The following is a 21,264-nucleotide window of genomic DNA, read 5'->3' on the forward strand; positions in this document are numbered from 1 at the left end:
ATGATTTCTATCCATCCTTTTAAATTATATAAGCAAACATTTATATTTAATGTATTACTTATAAGGAAGGATAAGCCTGCAGGCACAAAAATAATACCAAAATTGAATTTTAAGAGAAAAATCCTTAAATTATGTCATCAAATGAGGTCATACTTGATATTAACTGCTATTTGCCACTGTAGAAGATTACTACCACAAAATGGAACTTAATCCAATACATATGCAAACAGAGAAAAAGGGGTCACTTTCAGATTGTTCGAAAAGAGTACGCCAAATTAAAAAAATAGGGAATAAGAGTTTGAATATTTTTCTTTCTTCTTGTCTTTTTAGGGCCACACTGGCAGCATATGGAGGTTCCCAGGCTAGGGGTCGAATTGGAGCTGTAGTGGCCAGCCTACGCCACAGCCACAGCAACGCCAGATCTGAGCTGTGTCTTCGACCTACACCATAGCTCCTGGCAACGCCGGATCCTTAACCTACTGATCAAGGCCAGAGATTAAACCTGCGTCCTCATGGATGCTCGTCAGATTTGTTTCTGCTGAGGCACAATGGGAACTCCTGAATATTTTTCAATTATGTTATGAGGTATGATTGAGCAATTGTTACTAAGCTGAAATAGCTATAATTTTTAATTACCTAAGAAAAATCATGTAATAGTAAAGAAACACTTTCACTTTTTGTAATATAATAAGGACATGGACAAGACAATTAACAACTTCAGACTAAAGTGGAAAAATTCATTTAAAATCTACAGAAAAAATATGAATTTTAGATTTGAAAGCAGTTTCTCTGGCTTAATTACAAATCATAAAGTTTACCACTTAATCATGAAACTTTCATATCAATCTAAGGTGATTTATTTTATTTTTCTGTCTTTTTTAAAAAAAACCTTTTTTAGGGCTGCACCCTACGGCACATGGAGGTTCCCAGGCTAGGGGTCAAATCGGAGTTACAGCTGCCGGCCTACACCACAGCCACAGCAACTCCGGATCAGAGCCACGTCTGTGAACTACACCACAGCTCATGGCAATGCTGGATCCCTAACCCACTGAGCAAGGCCAGGGATTGAACCTGCATCCTCATGGATGCTAGTCAGTTTCGTTTCCACTGAGCCATGATGGCAAACTCCAACCCAAGGTGATTTTAACTGTCTTGTTTTTTGGGGTTTTTTTTTTTTTTTGGGAAAAGTAGGACACAAATTTGCTTTAAAATTTTTTCTGTTCTAGATATTCTTTTTTAAAGGAAAAAATTCAAGCACTGACATTCTATTCTATTGATATTTTCTTTATCCTTAATGCTTTATATTTTGTAAGTGCATAAGCAAAGGATCTGTTCTTTTTCAAAAATAAGTCTTTCTAATGGAATAAATGAAAAAAGGGTAGTGTGATAATATTTTTTTTTATCATGACCTCTGGAGTACAGATTTTAAAAAACGATTTCAATCTACACTTTTTTTTTTCTTTTGCTTTTTAGGGCCACACTTGCGGCAAATGGAGGTTCCCAGGCTAGCAGTCAAATTAGAGATACAGCTGCCAGCCTACACCAGAGCCACAGCAATGCTGGATCCTTTAACCCATTGAGCAAGGCCAGGGATTGAACCCCCATCCTCATGGATACTAGCTGGGTTTGTTTCTTCTGAGCCACAACAGGAACACCTCAATCTACAGTTTTTTTTTTTAACTCTTCTTTTACTTATTATAAATATTTATAAACATCTGTATTTTTAAGTATAAGGTAACCCAATATTAAATCCTCATGTTTTAATCATCAGAAAGTAAAGACAGATAATTGCAAAAATAAGAAATTATAAATATGCTAAGAATAACTCCCAAATTTTGGTATAATGAAAAACATTTTAAGCATTAAAATATTTCCCTTTAGCTATTAATATTTCTTTAAAAACACTAAGACTGGAAACCATGATCTTACAATGTTTGTAAGATAGAAAGCTCTAGCATTTAAAAATTTATTTAACATAGTATTTAGCTCAGAATTATATTTCCCACATGGGATATTATCCAATCACATGCTTATTCAGGAATGACCAATGAGTTCAAGTTAAGCTTATAGGAAAATTGATCCTCATAATGAGTCAACCTGCTTTTAAGAGTATGGACTTTGGAGCCAACAAGATCTGGGTTGTGAACCTAGAGGCCCCTTACTAGGTGGATGACCTAGCCTCTTTGCCTTTCTAGGGTGCAGTTTTCTCTCTGAACTGTAAAAATGGAGTTGATCACATCACCTCACATCCCAGCCATCAGCAAGTCCTGTCATATGTCCAACCATCTCTAGTGCAGAATCCCAATCTGCTCATTCGTCACCAGCCTTTGTCCTTCTGTCCTTCTCCTGGCCTCCTAATTGGTCTCCCTCCCTTAACTCTTTCCCCTACTATAGTCCACTGTCTACACAACAGCCCCAGCAATCCCTAAAGCACAAGTGTAACCATATTTTCCTGCTTGCAATCACTCAGTGTCATCCTATTGCAATGAGGAGGAAATCCAGACTCCGTACCATGGCCTGGAGGGCCCTATGTTATCTGGCCTCTGCCACCCTCTCCTAGCTCTTCTGGAACCACCCTCTCCCTTGTTTATTATATCCTAGCCACCACAATGACCTTACTTCTGCACTGATCCTACAAAACTCCTCTCTTCCTCTGGGCCTTGGCATTTGCTCTTCCCCATGGTTGGGCATTCAGAAGGCTGGGTTCTTTCATGTAACAAGTCTCAGCCCCTGTGGGTAACTCTTTAGAGGGGTTTTCTCCTGATTATCTACAGTAGCCCTCAGTTTTTCTTTTTTTCATAGTTATTATTACTCTATGAAGTTACTTTGTTTGTTTACTTGGTCACTGTCTGTCTCTAGTTCATTTATCCAGGCCCCACCTAGAATGGAAGCTTATTTGTCCTATTCACCACTATCCTTAGTGTCCAGCATGGAATCTGGCATATAGTAGGTATTTACATATTTGATGAATGAATGAAAATTCATTCAGCTTCTTTTAAGCTCCTAGGTGGGTGTTCAGAAATTACAAAAACTATTTATTATTTCTGAAAATGTTTAATAATAAATAGCAATGCACATATTAATTTCTCTCTGATGTCAGAAAAGCAAAATAAACCAAGGCTTCAAAGGTAGGTAAGTTGTGAGACATGGGGCTTTCTAAGCTTTAATGGTTTGGAAAAAGCTAGAGCCTAAAAAAAAACCAGGACTTTATTTGGGTATACATTAAGATCTTTATTTAGCTTACTTCAAATCTGAAAGATCTACTGATCTCAAATGGTCCTACATTATTTTTGGAATTGAGCTGAGATTACTTATGTCTTATAGACAGACAGGTCTGTCCAAAATATACAGGTCTCTATCTATGGAAAACAAACTGCACAGAACAGTCAGTTGAAGTGAGGCTAATCTACTTGCAGATGGGCAAATTCCTAACATATTCAATGTTTTACTGAGAACTTACTATGTATCCTACACATGACAGACACTACGGAGTAACTAATAATATTCATTAGCTAATATGGATTAGGCATCAAGAATACATTAGGCACTTTGCTAAAGCACAGTTGATGTATCATCTACTTAATTCTTCAACTCCATGAGGTTGGCTAGAAGAGTCAGCAGTCACAGAGTTAGGGCAGCATGGCTGGAGTTCAATCCCAGGTCCATTTGAATCCACAGCTTTAAGTGATTTTATCCTATGTTAGACATGATGTCTACAGGGGAGTGACTTGTAATCTGGGGAAATGTGGTCATCAAATATGAATAAAATTAAGGGTAATTAACTCCAGATACTTGAGATTTCTCAAATCTGACAATACTACTAAGACATATAGTTTCTTCATTTTCCTGGTCTGTGAAACAGAGATAGTGACAACGATTAAAGGAGATCATAGGTTCAGTGAGAATAATAAAGCTGAGCTGAGCTATGCCCATTCACTGGTGAAGGGACCTGCTCTGGCAGGCCGGCAGGTATTAGAAGGACATGCAGATGAATATAAACAAGTGCAGAAAGAGTGAAAGAAGCGAATGGTCAATGTGGATTTGAGAGATGTTAGGAGAGATTTTGACAGGAGAGGTGGGATTTGAGCCGAATCCTGTGCTTACATACCTAAGTTCTAAAAATATGCTCACCCACAGGCAAAAAACTCCTTATTTCCCACTATAACTCACTGAAGGATGCTGCTAGCATATGGAATCAAGTTAAATATTCTCAAGGATTATACCTAAATTCAGCCTTTAATGCTTAGGTAGAGAGTTAGAGTAAATACGGTCAAGGGCTTCTTTCTAGGTAGGCACTTTAAGGAAAAAATATTTCAGTGACTGGGTTAAAGTTTAAAAAAATGTATCATGAAATACTATGTATGTCAAAACTCACAGGAAACTGATTTGATATACCTATTATACTGTTACTGTTCTTTAAAAAATATTACCTCAATAGTAGTCATAAGAACATAGATCTTAAGTCAGATTTTCTCCCAAAGGGCAGTCACCTGAATTTTCCACTTGCCATGTATATTCCACATGTATTGATGTGGCTAATGATTAGAAAATGTCCACTTGTAATTGTGCTTTTGAACTGCAGTTAAGTAGAGAACTATGGAACTTCTGCTACAGAAAGCCATCTCATTTAACTTTGAGTTCCACCTAGCTTTATAATAATTGGCTGAATACAGGTGGTATCCCCATTTCCATACCGTAGAAATGAATGAAGAAAGTGTCGGGTTGCACTGAAAGGAGATGTAATTCTTCCAATATAACACCTACGTTCAGAGAATTATTAGTGAAAACTTTCTCCAGTTTGAGCTTTGTATGGTTTAAGTAACAAACAGTTTCAGTGACTTAAGGACTGTCCTATCAGGAAGAAAATCTCTTGCCTGATGATGACACAGTCCTTGAAGAGCCACCTTGCAAACAGCATCTTTACAACTGTGACACAAAGTAAACAACAACAGAATTTTAATGTATCTGGGTTTGTTCTGATACTGTAATCTTAACAGTCTGATATTGCATGGCTAAAAGTGCATTTGATGAAGATGGCTGTATTTCATAAGGATTAGTACAAACCTTTTTGAAAGTGAGGTTTTATTTCTATGGAAGTTTAATTGTTACTTACCATGAAATGAGGTTGTGTTAAAATACGCTTTAGTTCCTTTGCATCGTTATTCTCAGGGTAACATGAAATTTCTTCCAATACCTAAAAAATAAGCAAGATATATAATAGTATAAACAAGATGCTAGATTTAGAAAATATGGAATTCTTTTAAATTAAAAATTATGAATGGATTTTTATGGCAGGCAAAACAATTGTTTTGGGAAAAAAATCATCATTTTATTCAAAGGCTGTTAATACATAAACGAACTACACTGGTGGTGATAAAAAAATAAAACAAATTGTTGTAATAGTCTCTGCCTTCGTTATCCAACTATAACCCAAAAGATTACTGAAAATGCAAAATAAAATAAGTCTGTAATACCTATTTATTGCAGGCATAAGTAAATGAATAAACTTAATGGGAAAATATCTCCACAAATCTTCCAAACTCACCATCAAGATGAATCTATAATAAAAGTTAATGACAGGTTTCTTTTATTTTTTAAAATTAATTAATTAATTTTTTTGGGTCTTTTTGCCTTTTCTAGGGCCACTCCCATGGCATATGGAGGCTCCCAGGCTAGGGGTCGAATCAGAGCTGTAGCCACCGGTCTACACCACAGCCATAGCAATGGGGGATCCAAGCTGCATCTGCGACCTACGCCACAGCTCACAGCAATGCCGGATCCTTAAGCCACTGAGCAAGGCCAGGGATCGAACCCGCAACCTCATGGTTCCTAGTCGGATTCGTTAACCAATGACCCACGATGGGAACTCTGACAGCTTTCTTTTAAATTAACAAAACTGTCAATTCATTTCGGAAAGATCAAAATGACAAAGGCTCAAGTAAAAACAATTTAAAGAAGAGGAACAAGTAATTTTCCTTGTAGCCTGACAGAATCACTGTTATTCTCTACAGCCATCTCCTCACATAGAGAAAACCATGTCTCAGCAAGGGTTCCTAGGATTAATTGCCAGGGAATCCAAGAGAATAATTAAAAAAAAAAAAGACACACAACCAAAACCTCTTCTCTTTCCACTCACATCTTCTTCGGCACTTAGTTGTTAACATGTTCTCTGTACAGGTTGAAATGGCTGTTTTCAAATGAAACTGTTCTTCCAAAGTTAGCCCTTACTACCAGGATGGAGTTTACGCATTTAAAATCTGATTATGTGACACAAGTAAGCTCAGGGGAAGGCCTCTGTTCTTTTTCAGAGTAAACATACTACAGCAGTTCTAACTGTACATAGTTGGACTCCAAGTGGTTATACACCTTGAACTCAATTCTAAAATTTAAGCCAATCAAGGATTGCTTCAGCAGGATGGGATGTCCGGGACACGCAAGTCATGTATCCAGGAGGAAGCTCTTGCCTTTCCTTAAGAATCTTTTTTTTTCTTAAATCTAGGTTTTAATTTTTTTATAATGTTTTAAATTTTTTTTCATTATAGCTGGTTTACAGTGTTCTGTCAATTTTCTACTGTACAGCATGGTGACCCAGTTACACATATTGGGGCAGGAAGGAATGTTTTGAGGTCACTTCGCTTAAGGCTAAGATCTAAGCTAGTGCTACTCAACCACCTCCAAAGAGAACAAATAAAAACTACAAGGTTTCTTTCTTATCTAAATGCACACTTAACAAGTCCTGGTTATGCAGTTAATTCACATTGTTTAATGATGGTAAGCCAGTTCTCCTTTGGTGTATTTTATGCTTTGAGTTTCTCTACCAGTGAAACAAAGGATGAAACAATATACTCTCTCTGGTCCTCGGATATTCTCACAGCCTATGATTTTAAACACCAAGGTGTGGTCTCCTAATTCTGAGAGAACCTCTCCCGGCTGGTGCCCTGACCATGTGGGCAGCCCTAGGGGCCACTACAACCTAAGTCTTGGTTCTCAGTGAATATATATTTTCCAGTACAGGTCTTGTGGTTAAAATCTGGAATTACGTCTCTCATACCCTTTTACTTAGTAATTTCACTTTATAGGAAATAATTTTTTCAAAGGGAAATGTTTATTTGTATAAAGACTTCTATGACATCAAAAAGTGAAAAAACAAAACAAAACAAACAACAAACCCAAAACACCAGCTGTCTAATTCATTATAATTTAGTAATAGCAAAGAAAAATTATGCCATCATCAGAACTTATCTACAAAGACCAAGGAGAACACAGAAAAATGTTTATTATAGTATGTTAAGTTAAAAGAAAGATACATTTTGATTATAACTACATACTTTATATGCAAATGGACAGAAAAGGATATGCAAAAATGAAAATTACTGTGTTAAGGTGATGGGATTATAGATGATTTTATTTCCCAAATTTTCTGCAATGTCATTTTTCTATAATAAAAAAAGGTAAATGTTTGTGAGAGATGTACACTAAGCAGCAATTTATAAAAATAACTGCTCTCTGAACTTAGTTGCTATAAATATGTTATTAACTTTCAAACATTACCACCGTTAAAAAGCAACCCAAATTTTCATAGCATGTCTATTTCCACCAAGTGCAGTAAAGTAATTTTTCCTTTTTTTTTTTTTTTAAGAAAAAAGACGTAAAATTGATGTTAACGTATTCAAGCTTACTTGCAGGAAGAGTTAGAAAGCTAGGCAATGTTGCTGCTGAGATTTTTTTTTTCTTTTCTTTATGTAAATACTCAATGATAAAGTTAGAAATACTAAATGTGAGTATAATGGTATAGCTGTGACTCCAGGGATACTGCCTCTTACTGTGCAGCAGAAATGTTTTATTAAAGGCAGCAAGTATGACACCCAGATACATTTACAGAATATATCACTTACCTCTTTGGCTCTCTGTACTGCATCACTTGGTGGATTCCTGATTTGCGGTGAAGACTTTGTGTTAATTTTGTCATACAGCTAAAAGCAAAGGAGAAAAATCCAATCAACATTCATATTCTTTTCTAAAATCCGGAGATTCATATTTATTATCTCGCTAAACAATACTTTCCTCTTAAAAAGGCAGGCTGATGATTTTAATGGGATCTTCATATTCATAATCTCTTATTCAGTCAATGAAACTTGCCAGGACATGAGTACTGTGCATATCTTTTAAAAAATCATCAATATTTCAGTAACCACAGCATTTTCCCCTCTGATAGAAGCAACATTTAATAAGATGAATACAGAGTAAAATGAAAGAATGCTTTCTAGCCAAGATACATCTGAAGGAATTTTTATAGAAATCTAAATCTTGGGAAAGGGCAAACCCAACTTCTTCTACGAAGGAATGTTCTCACAAAAGGTTTATACTTGTTTTACTAGGGCTGTTCATTAACAGTATCAGTGCTGGCATCCTTTAGCAAGAAATCAGGGACATAAATCTTTTTCCTTTTTAACTTGCAAATTCAGTACAAGAAGCTGCCAAAAAGAATCTAAATATACATATATATATATATATATATTTTTTTTTTTCTTTTTGCCTTTTCTAGGGCCGCTCCCGCGGCATGTGGAGGTTCCCAGGCTAGGGTCGAATCGGAGCTGTAGCCGCTGGCCACGCCACAGCCACAGCATTGCCAGATCCGAGCTGTGTCTGTAACCTACACCACAGCTCAACGCCAGATCCTTAACCCAATGGGTGAGGCCAGGGACTGAACCTGCATCCTCATGGGTACTAACTAGTGAGATTCGTTTCTGCTGAGCCATGACAGGAACTCCGAAAATGAATTCTTTAAAGAAAAATCTCTGTAGTGTAGAAATGTAATTAAAATGTTAATTTCTACCTCAGAAGAAACATCTCCTTCAAGAGTCTGCTTTGAAAAGTGAAAAGTTTAAAATAAGCTTGGCTAGTCTGCCACTTCTGTTTCCGAACTTCTCTAAAATAGGTGGGTTTTTTGGGTGGGTTGGTTGTGCCTTTGCTCTTTTCTTCTCCCCTACTATGCACACCAGTGCTAGTGGAGAGGTCAAATACCAAAAATATTCTTTGGATTACGGTTAGACTTGTTTATACTGATGCAAGATAAAAAAGCTTTATGACTTGAAAATATTTGGGCCACACCATACATAAAAATTCCTAATGACTGATAGGCAGCAGATAGATAAAGAAAGAAAGCCTAATGATAGCAATGTGAAGATAGAACAGTGACCATTTAAAATGGCAGCATTCAGAAAGTACTACTAAATTAGAGGTTAAATAAATAGTGTAGTAGCCTAGTAAAGTACTGCTCTATTTAAAATATTTATGTTAAGATTTAGGGAACTAGCGATATGTGGCTGCTTTATAAAAGTTTGTCCAAATCCTGTAGAATATATGGGGCACTTTCCATTCTCTGAATGATTTCTGTCTCCAAGGATTGTGAATTTTGAAATTTGAACTAGAGAATATATTTTTCCATAGAAATTTGGAACTAAGGAATATATTTTTTTCTCACAGAAATAATGTTACATGTAGTGTAGGTTCCTAGACTCATCTATAGAGATAAAGTGAAATACCGTATGAATGCAATAAAAATAGAAGAAAAAAACCCCAACATCCCCAAAGTAAGGAATCTTAACTTTAAAAAAATATTTAAAATACCTAACACTTTATTTTATTTTTTGTCTTTTTGCCATTTCTTGGGCTGCTCCCGCGGCATATGGAGGTTCCCAGGCTAGGGGTCGAATCAGAGCTGTAGCCACCAGCCTACGCCAGAGCCACAGCAACTCGGGATCCAAGCCACGTCTGTGACCTACACCACAGCTCATGGCAATGCTAGATCCTTAACCCACTGAGCAAGGCCAGGGATCGAACCTGCAACCTCATGGTTCCTAGTTGGATTTGTTAACCACTGAGCCATGAAGGGAACTCCTTAACACTTCAAAAATACAGCCATCACCTGACATGTCATAGTATTAATAATCAAAGTAAAATAAAAAGATTTTTAAAACTCCTGGAGGCTGTTTGAAAAAAAAAAAAAGGAAATTTAATTTGAGGCTTTACAAGTTGATGGCACCATCATTTATAAGGCCTCATCTCACCACGGACTTTTTTTTCCGACCAAGGACACTACTTTCAAAATTTTCAACTGGGATTAGGATTAGTTTCTCTTTACATATTTAACAAACGTACATTAGTTTTAACTCACAAAGGAACAAAAAACTCCTCAGCTCTCAGAATTGCCTTTACTCTATCACTGAATACTTTTATTTCTGGCTTGGTCTTATGATGCTAAGTGCAGTTTCCTAGGTCTTAAACAGTGTGGTTTCTTGAGGACTTGGAGCAGAAGCAACTGGAGTAGTTTCTTAAATATACAGATTCTGGGCCCCACTGCAGATAGACTGAATCAGAATTTGAAAAAGGGGCCCAGAAACCTGTTCTTTTGTAAACTCCGTAGATATTTCTAAATCTTAAGTCCAGTACCTTTTTTTTTTTTTTTTTTTTTTGAGGGCTGCACCTGCGTCATATGGAAGTTCCCAGGCTAGGGGCTGAATCGGAGCTGCAGTTGCTGGCCTACACCACAGCCACAGCAATGCAGGATCTGAGCCACATATGTGACCTACACCACAGCTCATGGTAATGTTGGATTGTTAACCGGCTAAGCGAGGCCAGGGACTGAACCCGAATCCTCATGAATACTAATTGGGTTGTAATCTGCTGAACCACAATGGGAACTCCTGCCCACTACTAACTTTTGATAGTAGGTGTAGTAATACTAATAATAACAACAATGATAAGTGTTGCTTTTATTGAGCACTTACTAGATGCTACTACTAGTTAAAGTTTTTTTTTTTTTTTTTTTTGGTCTTTTTGTCTTTTAAGGGCGCTCCGCAGCATATGGAGGTTCCCAGTTAGGGATCTAACTGGAGCTGGAGCTGCTGGCCTACACCACAACCACAGCAACACCAGATTTGAGCCTTGTCTGTGATCTACACCGCAGCTCACAGCAACGCCGGATTGTTAACCCACTGAGCAAGGCCAGGGATCGAACCCGAAACCTCATGGTTCCTAGTCGGATTTGCTAACCACTGAGCCACAACGGGAACTCCTCAAAGTTCTTATTTTATATATGTATCCCTTATTTAACTTCAGAGAACCTTGTAAGGTTGATACCTCTACTACTCCCATTTACAGAGGAGGAAGATGAGGCAGAGAGTAGTAAAGTGAGAATCAACCTTCCAGTCTTACAACTTCTCAGGTAGCATACAGATAAGGCCCCAAGTAAAGTGCTCAGACCAAACTTCCCTCTGCTCCCTTGGTTTTGCCCAATCCAATTCATCACACATTAACTTAAGTTTAGTGGAACTAGTGGTGGGATGAGGGGGAGGTAGGATGACTAATATCAAAAGCAAATGTAGTAGGAAGGAATAAATGAAGGGACCTTCTGCCTGGGGTGGGGACACTGGGCTCTGCCTCTCCAGCTCCCAGGAAAGCACAGGCCTGAGCAGTCAAGGCAGGCACGGGAGAGATGGATGGTATCCTTGTGGCTAAGAACAGATGGTGAATTTCAACTGCCTGCTCATTAATCAAAACAGTAAGTAAGAACTAAGGCAAGAAGGGACAGGGAAGGAGTTTACTTTTACCATCAGCGGGAAGAAGTGACCTCTGGTTGATCCATCTACCCATCTGATATTTACTGACTTTATCATGTACTAGGCAGTGGGGTTCTATTCACTGGGGTTATGGAAAGGAAAAAGATGAGAGTTCCTATCCTCAAAGAACTCACAAATTCCAAAGAAAGGTATAACCAAAGGCCCGGAAACACATGCCACTTTGACCCCTTTGAGGATCTGAGAGTAATTTGGTTCCCAGCATTATCAAGTAGGAAATATCTCAGTGAACAGTCCCAAGCTGGGGACTATCTGGATGTGCATGTGCAGGCAAACCTTCATTTCCCAGCCCCCCAACTTCTGTGACTTCATCTTTGCCTTAGGGATTCAGGATATTTTAGGGATACCCATAACAAATATAAACTGTTTGAGAAATATGGCAAGTCATCACACAACATTGTAAATCAACTATACTTCAATAAAACTTAAAACTAAAAACTGTAAGTTTGGAGTTCCCGTCATGGCGCAGTGGTTAACGAATCCGACTGGGAACCATGAGGTTGCGGGTTCAATCCCTGGCCTTGCTCTGTGGGTTAAGGATCCGTGTTGCCATGAGCTGTGGTGTAGGTCACAGATGCGGCTTGGATCCCGCGTTGCTGTGGCTGTGGCTGTGGCTGTGGCTGTGGCGTAGGCGGTGGCTGCAGCTCCGATCAGACCCCTAGCCTGGGAACCTCCATAAGCCACGGGAGTGGCCCAAGAAATGGCAAAAAGCCAAAAAAAAAAAAAATTGTAAGTTTGCATGCAATGCAACATTAAACTGTCTTCAACAGTGGTCAGAAGTATGCAACTTTTCAACTTCTCACTCTTATGGGTCCTCTTGATATTGTAAGCTGCCTGTGAGATGCTGTTTAGGACTCAAAGTTTGAATTCAGGTAGAGTTTTGCCAAGGTCTGGGGGGCAAGCGAGAGGTGGTTGAGTTCTGAAAACAAAGGCAGGCTGCAGCTTTCTTTATCACCCTTTTCTGCCCACCCCCTTCTATCATACAAATAATATTTAGAATGATGTGATTTTGAGACTTTGCCTGTTGTCTTGGACTTTCAGCCGAAGCCCAGAGCCAAGGCCAATAGGAAGTAAGCGCCGCCAAGTCGGCTAGGAAGCTGCCGGACCATCCCTCCAAGGCTTGCTGAAAGGTAGCTAAAGCGGTCCTTCCATAGTCACCCCAGCACCCCGTTTTGCCTATGGAGGAAGATGCTTGGAATCTGTAGAAGTGCAAGACTGAGGAGAGCAAGCATTTGATCTTCTCTTCTCCTTCCAATTGGGGAGGAAAGGATAGGGAGTTGCTTGCTCCCTCATGCAAAGTCAAGGATGGGAGATGCTCCAAAAAAAGTACACAAACTAGAGGTGCCAACAAGGACAGCTCACTATCTCAAGCTCTGCAGGGATGCCTGCTGAGTTGCAGCAACTTCCAAGGCCCATCTTGTGCACCCAGAAGAGTGCTGTGTGAGAGAGAGCTCTTGGAGCAGCTTGACATGTGAAAAGAGCCTCTTTCCTGGCTGGAGGCTGCCTGGGGCAGCCCCTGACAGCAGGGTGAGAGGCCAACAGTAGGGCAGCGCACACTCAGTGTATGTTGTAGCAAGCATGTATGTTTCCCATGAGCTAAGGAGCTGCCTCAGGATGTAATCTGGCTGGAGCCATCTTGATGGAGCCCTGGCCCAGAAAATTGTCTTCACAGAGCGAGGGGATGCAGAAGTGGCCGTGGAGTCACACCCAAAGGCAGGAGCTGAGTGGGTACTGCCAAGGCCAGCTGTAGGATACACTGATGAGGCAGGAACAACCCAGGACAGAGACAACATCTGGCTGCCCCTCTCCCTGCCAAACACTGGCAGCCTGAGGGACATATAGAACATGCTGTTTAAGTGGTTCTTTCTCTTTTCCATGATCAGACTCTTGAGTCCTTTGACATTTAGTAACAGTACTGAGCATGAGGCTGAGTACAAAGCAGATGTTTATTCTTCAAAAAAAAAGTATTTAACTGGTGCATAAGAACTGTAAATAGGTTTTTTTTTTTTTAAATTCAGAATAGAAAAATAAACAGAAGAGGAATACTTATTTTAGCTTATTTCTTTAGGAGCCAGATATCACTTATCTTCTGTCTTGCTTGCATATTTAGAAACGTTCCCTCAAAACTAAGAAATACATTTTGACCACATTTAATTCTCTTTTTTGGTATGTTTCAAGTCTGGCTTCATAAAATTAAAAAAAAATTTTTTTTTGTCTTTTTAGGGCCACATTGCAGCATATGGAAGTTCAGACTAGGGGTCAAATCATAGCTGCAGCTGCCAGCCTACGCCATAGCCTCAGCAACACCAGATCCCAGCTGTGTTGCGACCTACACCACAGCTCACAGCAACACTGGATCTTAGCCCACTGAACAAGGATACAATTTTCAAGGTAAAAGATACCACCATGATTCGACTCCTCCATTTTACTTTATTTTTGCTTTTTAGGGTCACACCCATGGCATATGGAGGCTGGGGGTCTAAATAGGAGCTACAGCTGCTGGCCTACACCACAGCCACAGCCACACAGGATCCGAGCCACGTCTGTGACCTACACCACAGCTCACAGCAATGCCGGATCCTTAACCCACTGAACGAGGCCAGGGATCGAACCCGCAACCTCATGGTTCCTAGTTGGATTCGTTTCCAATGCGCCACAATGGGAACTCCCAACTCCTCCACATTAAGATGGAGAGAGCTGATGCTCAGTGACATGCAATGATGTGCTCAGGGTCCTACAGCCAAAGTAGTAGCAGACTAGACAGGTCTCCTTTCTCTTTTACCCGAGTTCCAGGGCTTATATTAGAATTTGGTAACACAAAGTCTTGTGCCAGGGAAACACCTTCAGCAAATATTTGGAGAAAGACTGTAGAGAATGCCATTTATAGGTGTAAGGGAAAAAAGGTAACTAAATATGATTTGAAAGATACTAGGCAATCAACTACAAGCCTTGCCCAGTTAAAGAATGTTAGAATCTTAATCCTTTCCTGGCCGGATGATAAATATTTCAGACTTTGTGGGCCATATGGACTCTGTCACAACCATTCCACTCTGCTGTGTATGTGAAGGTAGCCATTAATAGTCCATAAATGAATGTGCACGACTGGGTTCCAATAAAACTTTATTTACAAAAACAGGTGGCTGGCTGGCTGTGGCCTGACAGTTGTAGTGGCCAACACTTGCTCTAGAAACTCAAATTCAAGGTGGATTGAAATGATAAAATATATTTCCATTTGCTCTTTGCTTTCCCGCCATCTGAAGATTTCAAATGTATTTGTAAAGCCGTGGTATAGAGGGTGAGGCAGAGGGAGGGAAGAATGTTAATAAATTATCCTTAGAGAGAAAATAAGAATCTATCTATTCTGAAGATCTATCTATTACTGTTTTCTCTTTCTAATGAAACTATAGCTACTGAAGTTCAGCACTTTTTATTAAAACACCCCGCCACACACACACCCAAGGCAAAACGAGGAAATGTGAAGAGCTGCAAGGGGAACACACTGCTTCATGCTATCTCACTCTGAGACGAGTCTGCTCGCCACCAGTTTCTGCTGCTGGGTCAGATGTGACCCCATACAGCTACCACGGACCTACTTTATCTTTCTGTCTTAAGGGGTATAAAAGCACAGTTCCATGAAGAGGCTGTATTCTGTACTAGAGATGGGTTGTTTTAAACGAGGCAGAATAAAGTTGGTGGTAACATTAAATTTAACTCTCCTGAGATTATACTTAATGATGAAACACAATGATGATAAAATTGTTTAGTATGTCATTTTTTATCTACGTTCAAAACACTAAATCGAGTTTCTTTTTCCTTCCTTTTCTCCCCTCTCTCTTTTTAAACCATACTCTCTGGTATCTCACACTTTTCTGATTTCTATTCCTCAGAAGATTTATATGCAGCCTTTAGCAATATCAACATTTAAAATGGAATGGCAGGTGGAGGACCTGTAAAATTACTATTACTGGGTTATGTGTTCCACTAACTTTCTAGCACAGAGGAAACTAAATCTAAAGACCACCAATGTACATTAGTTGAGAAAGATTATAACTTTTGCAACTAGGCTATAGAAATGAGCCAAATAATGAATGGGTCTGTAGAGTTGCTTGAGACAACAAGCTCATTAGCAACCACCATCCTACGACTTAAATGAAAGATACCAAAGAAACTCCCTGCTGGAAAAGAATTAAAGTTATTAAGGGTTAAAAATTTAGCTACAAAGAATATAATGAAATGTGTCTGTGATCCTATAAGACAGATAATAACAATGTTTACAAGTTTATACTGCACAACAATGGGAATTGAAATGATTTGCTCTGAAAACATGGGCTATTGTATTAAGAACTTTCTTTATAGTTTCCATGAAGAAATTGGGTGATGAGTAACAAAGTTCCAATGGTACATCTTTTCAGCAAACCCAGCAGATCAACCATTGATATTCAACAGTATTTTTTTTTCTTTTTAGGGATGCACTTGCAGCATATGGAAGTCCCCAGGCTAGGGGATGAATTGGAGCTGTAGCTGCCCACCTATGCCACAGCTACAGCAATATAGGATCTGAACTGCATCTGCAAGCTACACCATAGCTCACGGCAATGCCGGATTCTTGACCCACTGAGCGAGGTCAGGGATCGAACCCACATCCTCATGGATACTAGTCGAATTCGTTTCCACTGCACCACAATGGGAACTCCTCAACAGCATTTTTTTTTTTTTTTTTTGTCTTGTCTTTTGTCTTTTTCTAGGGCCGCACTCACGGCATATGGAGGTTCCCAGGCTAGGGGTTGAATCGGAGCTGTAGCCACTGGCCTACACCACAGCCACAGAAACGCGGGATCTGAGCCACATCTGCGACCTACACCACAGTTCACGGCAACACCGGATCCTTAACCCACTGAGCAAGCCAGGGGTCGAGTCCGCAACCTCATGGTTCCTAGTCGGATTCATTAACCACTGCGCCACAACGGGAACTCCACTGCACCACGACGGGAACTCCAGTATTTTTAAAAATACATTTGAAATCTAGAGGAATGTTAGGGAAAGGTAATTTAATTCTAAAATATAAGGAACTGATATTCAACTACTGCACTGGAGCCAGTTTTCTAAAGCTAGAGATCAGAAATAAATCTGAGATCTAAAAAAATCTATTTTTCCTGCTTAAGTTTATACATAAACTCATTGTCCCTAAGTTAAAAATATGAAAATACCCTTTCAAAGATCTTGGTGTTATTAAACATAACCTAGTTACAAAATGAAAAGACAACCTACTAAATGGGAGAAAATATTTGCAAATGATATGACTGATAAGGGGTTACTAACCAACATTTATAAACAGCTCATACAAATCAACATCAAAAAACAAAAACAAAAACAAACCAGAAGCCAAACAACCTGATTAAAAAATGCGTAGAACTGAATAGACATTTTTCCAAAGAGGAAATACAGATGGTGACATAAGGAAAGGTGGTCATCACTGCTAATCATCAGGGAAATGCAAATCAAAATTACCATGAGATATCACCTCACACCTGTCAGAATGGCCATCATCAAAAAGAATACAAATAAACGCTGGCAAAGATGGGGAGAAAAGGGAACTCATGCGTACTGTTGGTGGGAATGTAAATAGATGCCACCACTGTGGAAAGTGGTATGGAGGGTTCTCAGAAAACTAAAAATAGAGTCACCATATGACCCAGCAATTCCTTTTCTGAATACATACCTGTGGTGTAATACAAAATGGAACACTACTCAGTCATAACAGAGTGAAAATCTGCCATTTGCAGCAACATGGATGGACTTGGAGGGTATTATGCTAAGTGAAATCGGTCAGAGAGAGAACAACCGTTACTGTAAGATATCACTGGAATCTAAAAGATATAACAAACTAGTGAATATAATAAAAAAGAAACAGACTCACAGATACAGAGAACAAACTAATAGTTACCAGTGGGGAGAGGGAAAGGTGAGAGACAATATAGGGGAAGGGGATTAAGAGGTATGACCTAATACGTATAAAATAAATAAGCTACAAGGCTATATTGTACAGCACAGGGAATATAGCAATATTTTATAATAACTATAAATAGAATATAATCTCTAAAAAATCTAATCACGATGCTATTATACACTTGAAACTATTTTTTTTTTTTTTTGCTTTTTAGAGCTGCACCTGTGGCATATGAAGTTCCCAGGCTACGGGTCGAATTGGAGCTGCACCTGCCAGCCTATGACACAGCCACAGCAATGTGGTATCTGAGTCACATCGGCGACCTACACCACAGCTCATGGCAATGCCGGAACCTTAACCCACTGAGCGAGGCCAGGGATCGAACCCACACCCTCCTGAATACTAGTCGGGTTCATAACCTGCTGAGCCACAACAGGAACTCCCTGAAACTAATATTTTAAATCAACTATATTTCAATTTTTAAAAAAGAATAGAATAACTGCATTGTAAAATTCAACAGAGAGGCTCAATCTATTGAAAAAATGACCGTCCAAGCTTGGAGGGGGGCAGCACATTTAACAGTGGTCTAAAGATTGTGCAATGGGAAATGTTAAGTTTGAAAGAAACACACCACAAAATTTGAAATCGCATTTTCAAATATTGAAGGAGCTACAATTAAACTTTGGGAAGGGAGTTCTCATGGTGGCTCAATGGGTTAAGGACCCGACGTTGTTTCTGTGAGGATGTGGGTTTGATCCCTAGCCTCACTCAGTGGGTTAAGGATCAGACATTGCCGCAAGCTGTGGCATAGGTTGCAGATATGGCTGGGATGCAGTGTTGCCGTGGCTGTGGCTCAGAACTCAGCTGCTGCTCCCAATTGATCCCTGGCCCAGGACCTTCTATATGCCACAAGTGTGGCCATAAAAAGAAAAAAAAAAACAAAAAACAAAAAACTTTGGGAAGAACTTATATAACTTGTCCGTCTTACAAATCTAAGAATGATTAGGTATCATTGGGATATTATGATTTACCAAAAGAAATTAAAGTCACTTAGGGCATTTTTCTTTTAGGGAATTAAAAAATGCCTATTATCTTAGCACTAAAAATTGTTTTTCCTAAAATTTATATTCTGTAAAATTTCTAAAAATCAATTCAATTAAGAAAAATAATTGAGGAAGCACTCAAAGATTAGTCATGCAGATGACTTTCCATCTGCATGGAGATAATGTACTCCATTCACTTGAAGGGTATACTTTCATTATTTGTACTTTATCCTTCATAATTTCTACTATGTGCCCTCTAAAAGTTTAAAAAACATGTAAAAGCTAAATTTTATAAATCTTAAACTTGTTTTTCACCTAAAAAATACAGTGTGTCAAATCCACAAATCTAGTGACGGTAATAAAGTAACAGGAATTCCACCTTGGGACTTAGATTTTTCCTGGAGAAAGGTCCAGGGCTGCTACAAATACTCGGCCCAGGTTACACTGGGTAATTAGAGTCAGAAATGGCTATCCGATGGGATGTATACTGCATTTAGTGGCCAATAAGAATGTTGCTGGAAGCCCTTGGGTTAGATGTCCCAGGAAAGCTTCAGCCTAATAGTACAGCAGTGTAATGCTAGCTTAGATCAAGTTTCAGAAAATCATGATGGGGTATATATATCCTTTCAAATCTTAAGAAGTGGCCCAGCTGGCCTAGTAATATGCTACTCTAAACCCATTATGAAAGTTTCCTTCTGATGGTAAAGAGGAAATTGAAAAATCAGTGTATCTGAACCATTTCAAGATTTCCTGAAAGGGCTGCAAAACATGTTGGATCCTGAAAGCAAAGTACCTCCAAGGAAGCCTCTGGTTTTAGATTTTTCCTGTGTACAGAGTTACTTCTGTTTGAATCCCATTAGAACACTGCTCTTACAGGGATTTATTTTTGAATCCAAGAAATTAAGACTTGCTTGGCCTCCTAGTTCAATCTAAAAAGACTGTCGGTGGCCTAACAACATAGGCCACTGCAGTAGATTTCTGGTCAATTGGCAGCTCTTTCTGAGAAACTCAAACACTGGCCTCAGATGACCTAACGTGATTGTTCCCTAGGCCTTTTTCAGTTGGCAAATGACCCTGGAGTTAAGCCTTGTAAGAATCAAGTCATAATGCCTATTCTTGAGCAAGCAAAAGCAAGCATGAAGAAAAACAACCAGTTAGATGATACAGGCAGGCTTTATTGTCCTTTTAATTAATCCTTCTGAAATAGAGCCCTTTTTACTGCTAGATCCAAGAGTTTGCCCAAATGTGAGAGATTTCACTATGATATGATGTTTTCTTTTCTTTCCCCCATAGCATATGAAAGTTCCCGGGCCAAGGATCGAATCTGAGTCTCAGCTGCAGCAACACCGGATCCTTAATCCACTGTGCCAGGCCGGGGATCAAATCCGCACCTCCTTGGCCACCTGAGCCACAGCAGATTCTTAACCCTCTGTGCCACAGTGGGAACTCCTGAATTTCTTTTCCATAAAAAAACTACTAAAAACATTTTTAAAAGTGTTAAAACCTCATTTCCTAAGGTGTTCTTCTGAAGCATCTACAATAATAGTTAAATGAAGTTACATTGCATGAATATCCTATTTGCTGCTTTAAAATATCACATTCCTTTTTGGGGGAACCGCCCTGCCCCTTTCCTTGAGAAGAGCATGCAGAGGAATCAGTGCTTGTTGTTCTTGGAAGGCTTTCTGAACATTCCTTCGCCTTCTGGTAAAGTTGACTATGCTGCTATAAAAAGAGAAGGGCACTCAGTGGGAAACGGTGGTACTGGAGACAAGCTGATTCTTGGTATTTTAGAGCAAATTTCAATCCCTGTTTTAAGAAGTAGTTCGTCTGAACAAATAAGGGAGTGAGAAGGACTCCTGTAGTTAATAATACTTCTAGTGAAAAATCACACATTCCTTTTACAAAGGTGTGTAACATAGAAGCTAACTTGGAGACCAGACAGAGCAATTGCGTGAGGATGGAACTGAGGCTGAATTCCCTACTACTAGACAGCTTTATTTGGAGAATTTGGCTTTTCCTAGTATATAACTGTCTACCATAAAATATTGATATTGGATGAATGGATAAACCAAATATGATATATATGATGGGATATTTTTCAGTCTTTGAAAGGAAGGAAATCCTGATATATACTATGACATGGATGAAACTCGAGGACAAAATGTTAGGTGAAATAAGCTAGTGAGAAAAGAACAAATACTCTATGATGCCACTTATATGAGGTACCTACATAGTCAAATTTGTTGAGATAGAAAGTAGAATGGTGGCTGCCAGGGACTGGGGAGAAATGGTGAGTTGCTATTTAATGGGTACAGAGTTTCAGTTGGGGAAGCCGAAAAAAAGTTTGGAGGTAGATGGTGGTAATGGTAGCCCAACATGAATATACTTAATTCCACCAAATGGTACACTTAAAAATGCTAAAGTGGTAAGTTTTAGGTTATGTATATTTTACCACGGCAAAGAGACAAAAAATTGATATTATGGCACATAAAATCTGCCAGAGCTATGAATCTGCGGAAATAACTACTTGAATATTGAAGAAATGAACTAAAAGAATAAACTACCGCATGTTGCTCTGAGAAGGTACCCCTTCCCTTACTGAAAAATACATAAAATTATGTAATACATAATGTTT

At 39.0% G+C, this 21,264-nt stretch overlaps 1 protein-coding gene across 1 annotated transcript in view; it reads right to left on the reverse strand.

Annotated features, from left to right (window-relative positions):
• The window catches only part of CASK (calcium/calmodulin dependent serine protein kinase), a 368,751-nt gene that overhangs the window by 56,178 nt on the left and 291,309 nt on the right, over window positions 1-21,264 (reverse strand). Inside the window, 2 exon segments of the mRNA XM_003360270.5 lie at window positions 5,114-5,194; window positions 7,896-7,973. Of these exon segments, the coding sequence (XP_003360318.2) occupies window positions 5,114-5,194; window positions 7,896-7,973 (159 nt within the window).

Source organism: Sus scrofa, chromosome X (assembly GCF_000003025.6).
Source record: "Sus scrofa isolate TJ Tabasco breed Duroc chromosome X, Sscrofa11.1, whole genome shotgun sequence".
In the NCBI taxonomy this organism is placed as follows: Eukaryota; Metazoa; Chordata; class Mammalia; order Artiodactyla; family Suidae; genus Sus; species Sus scrofa.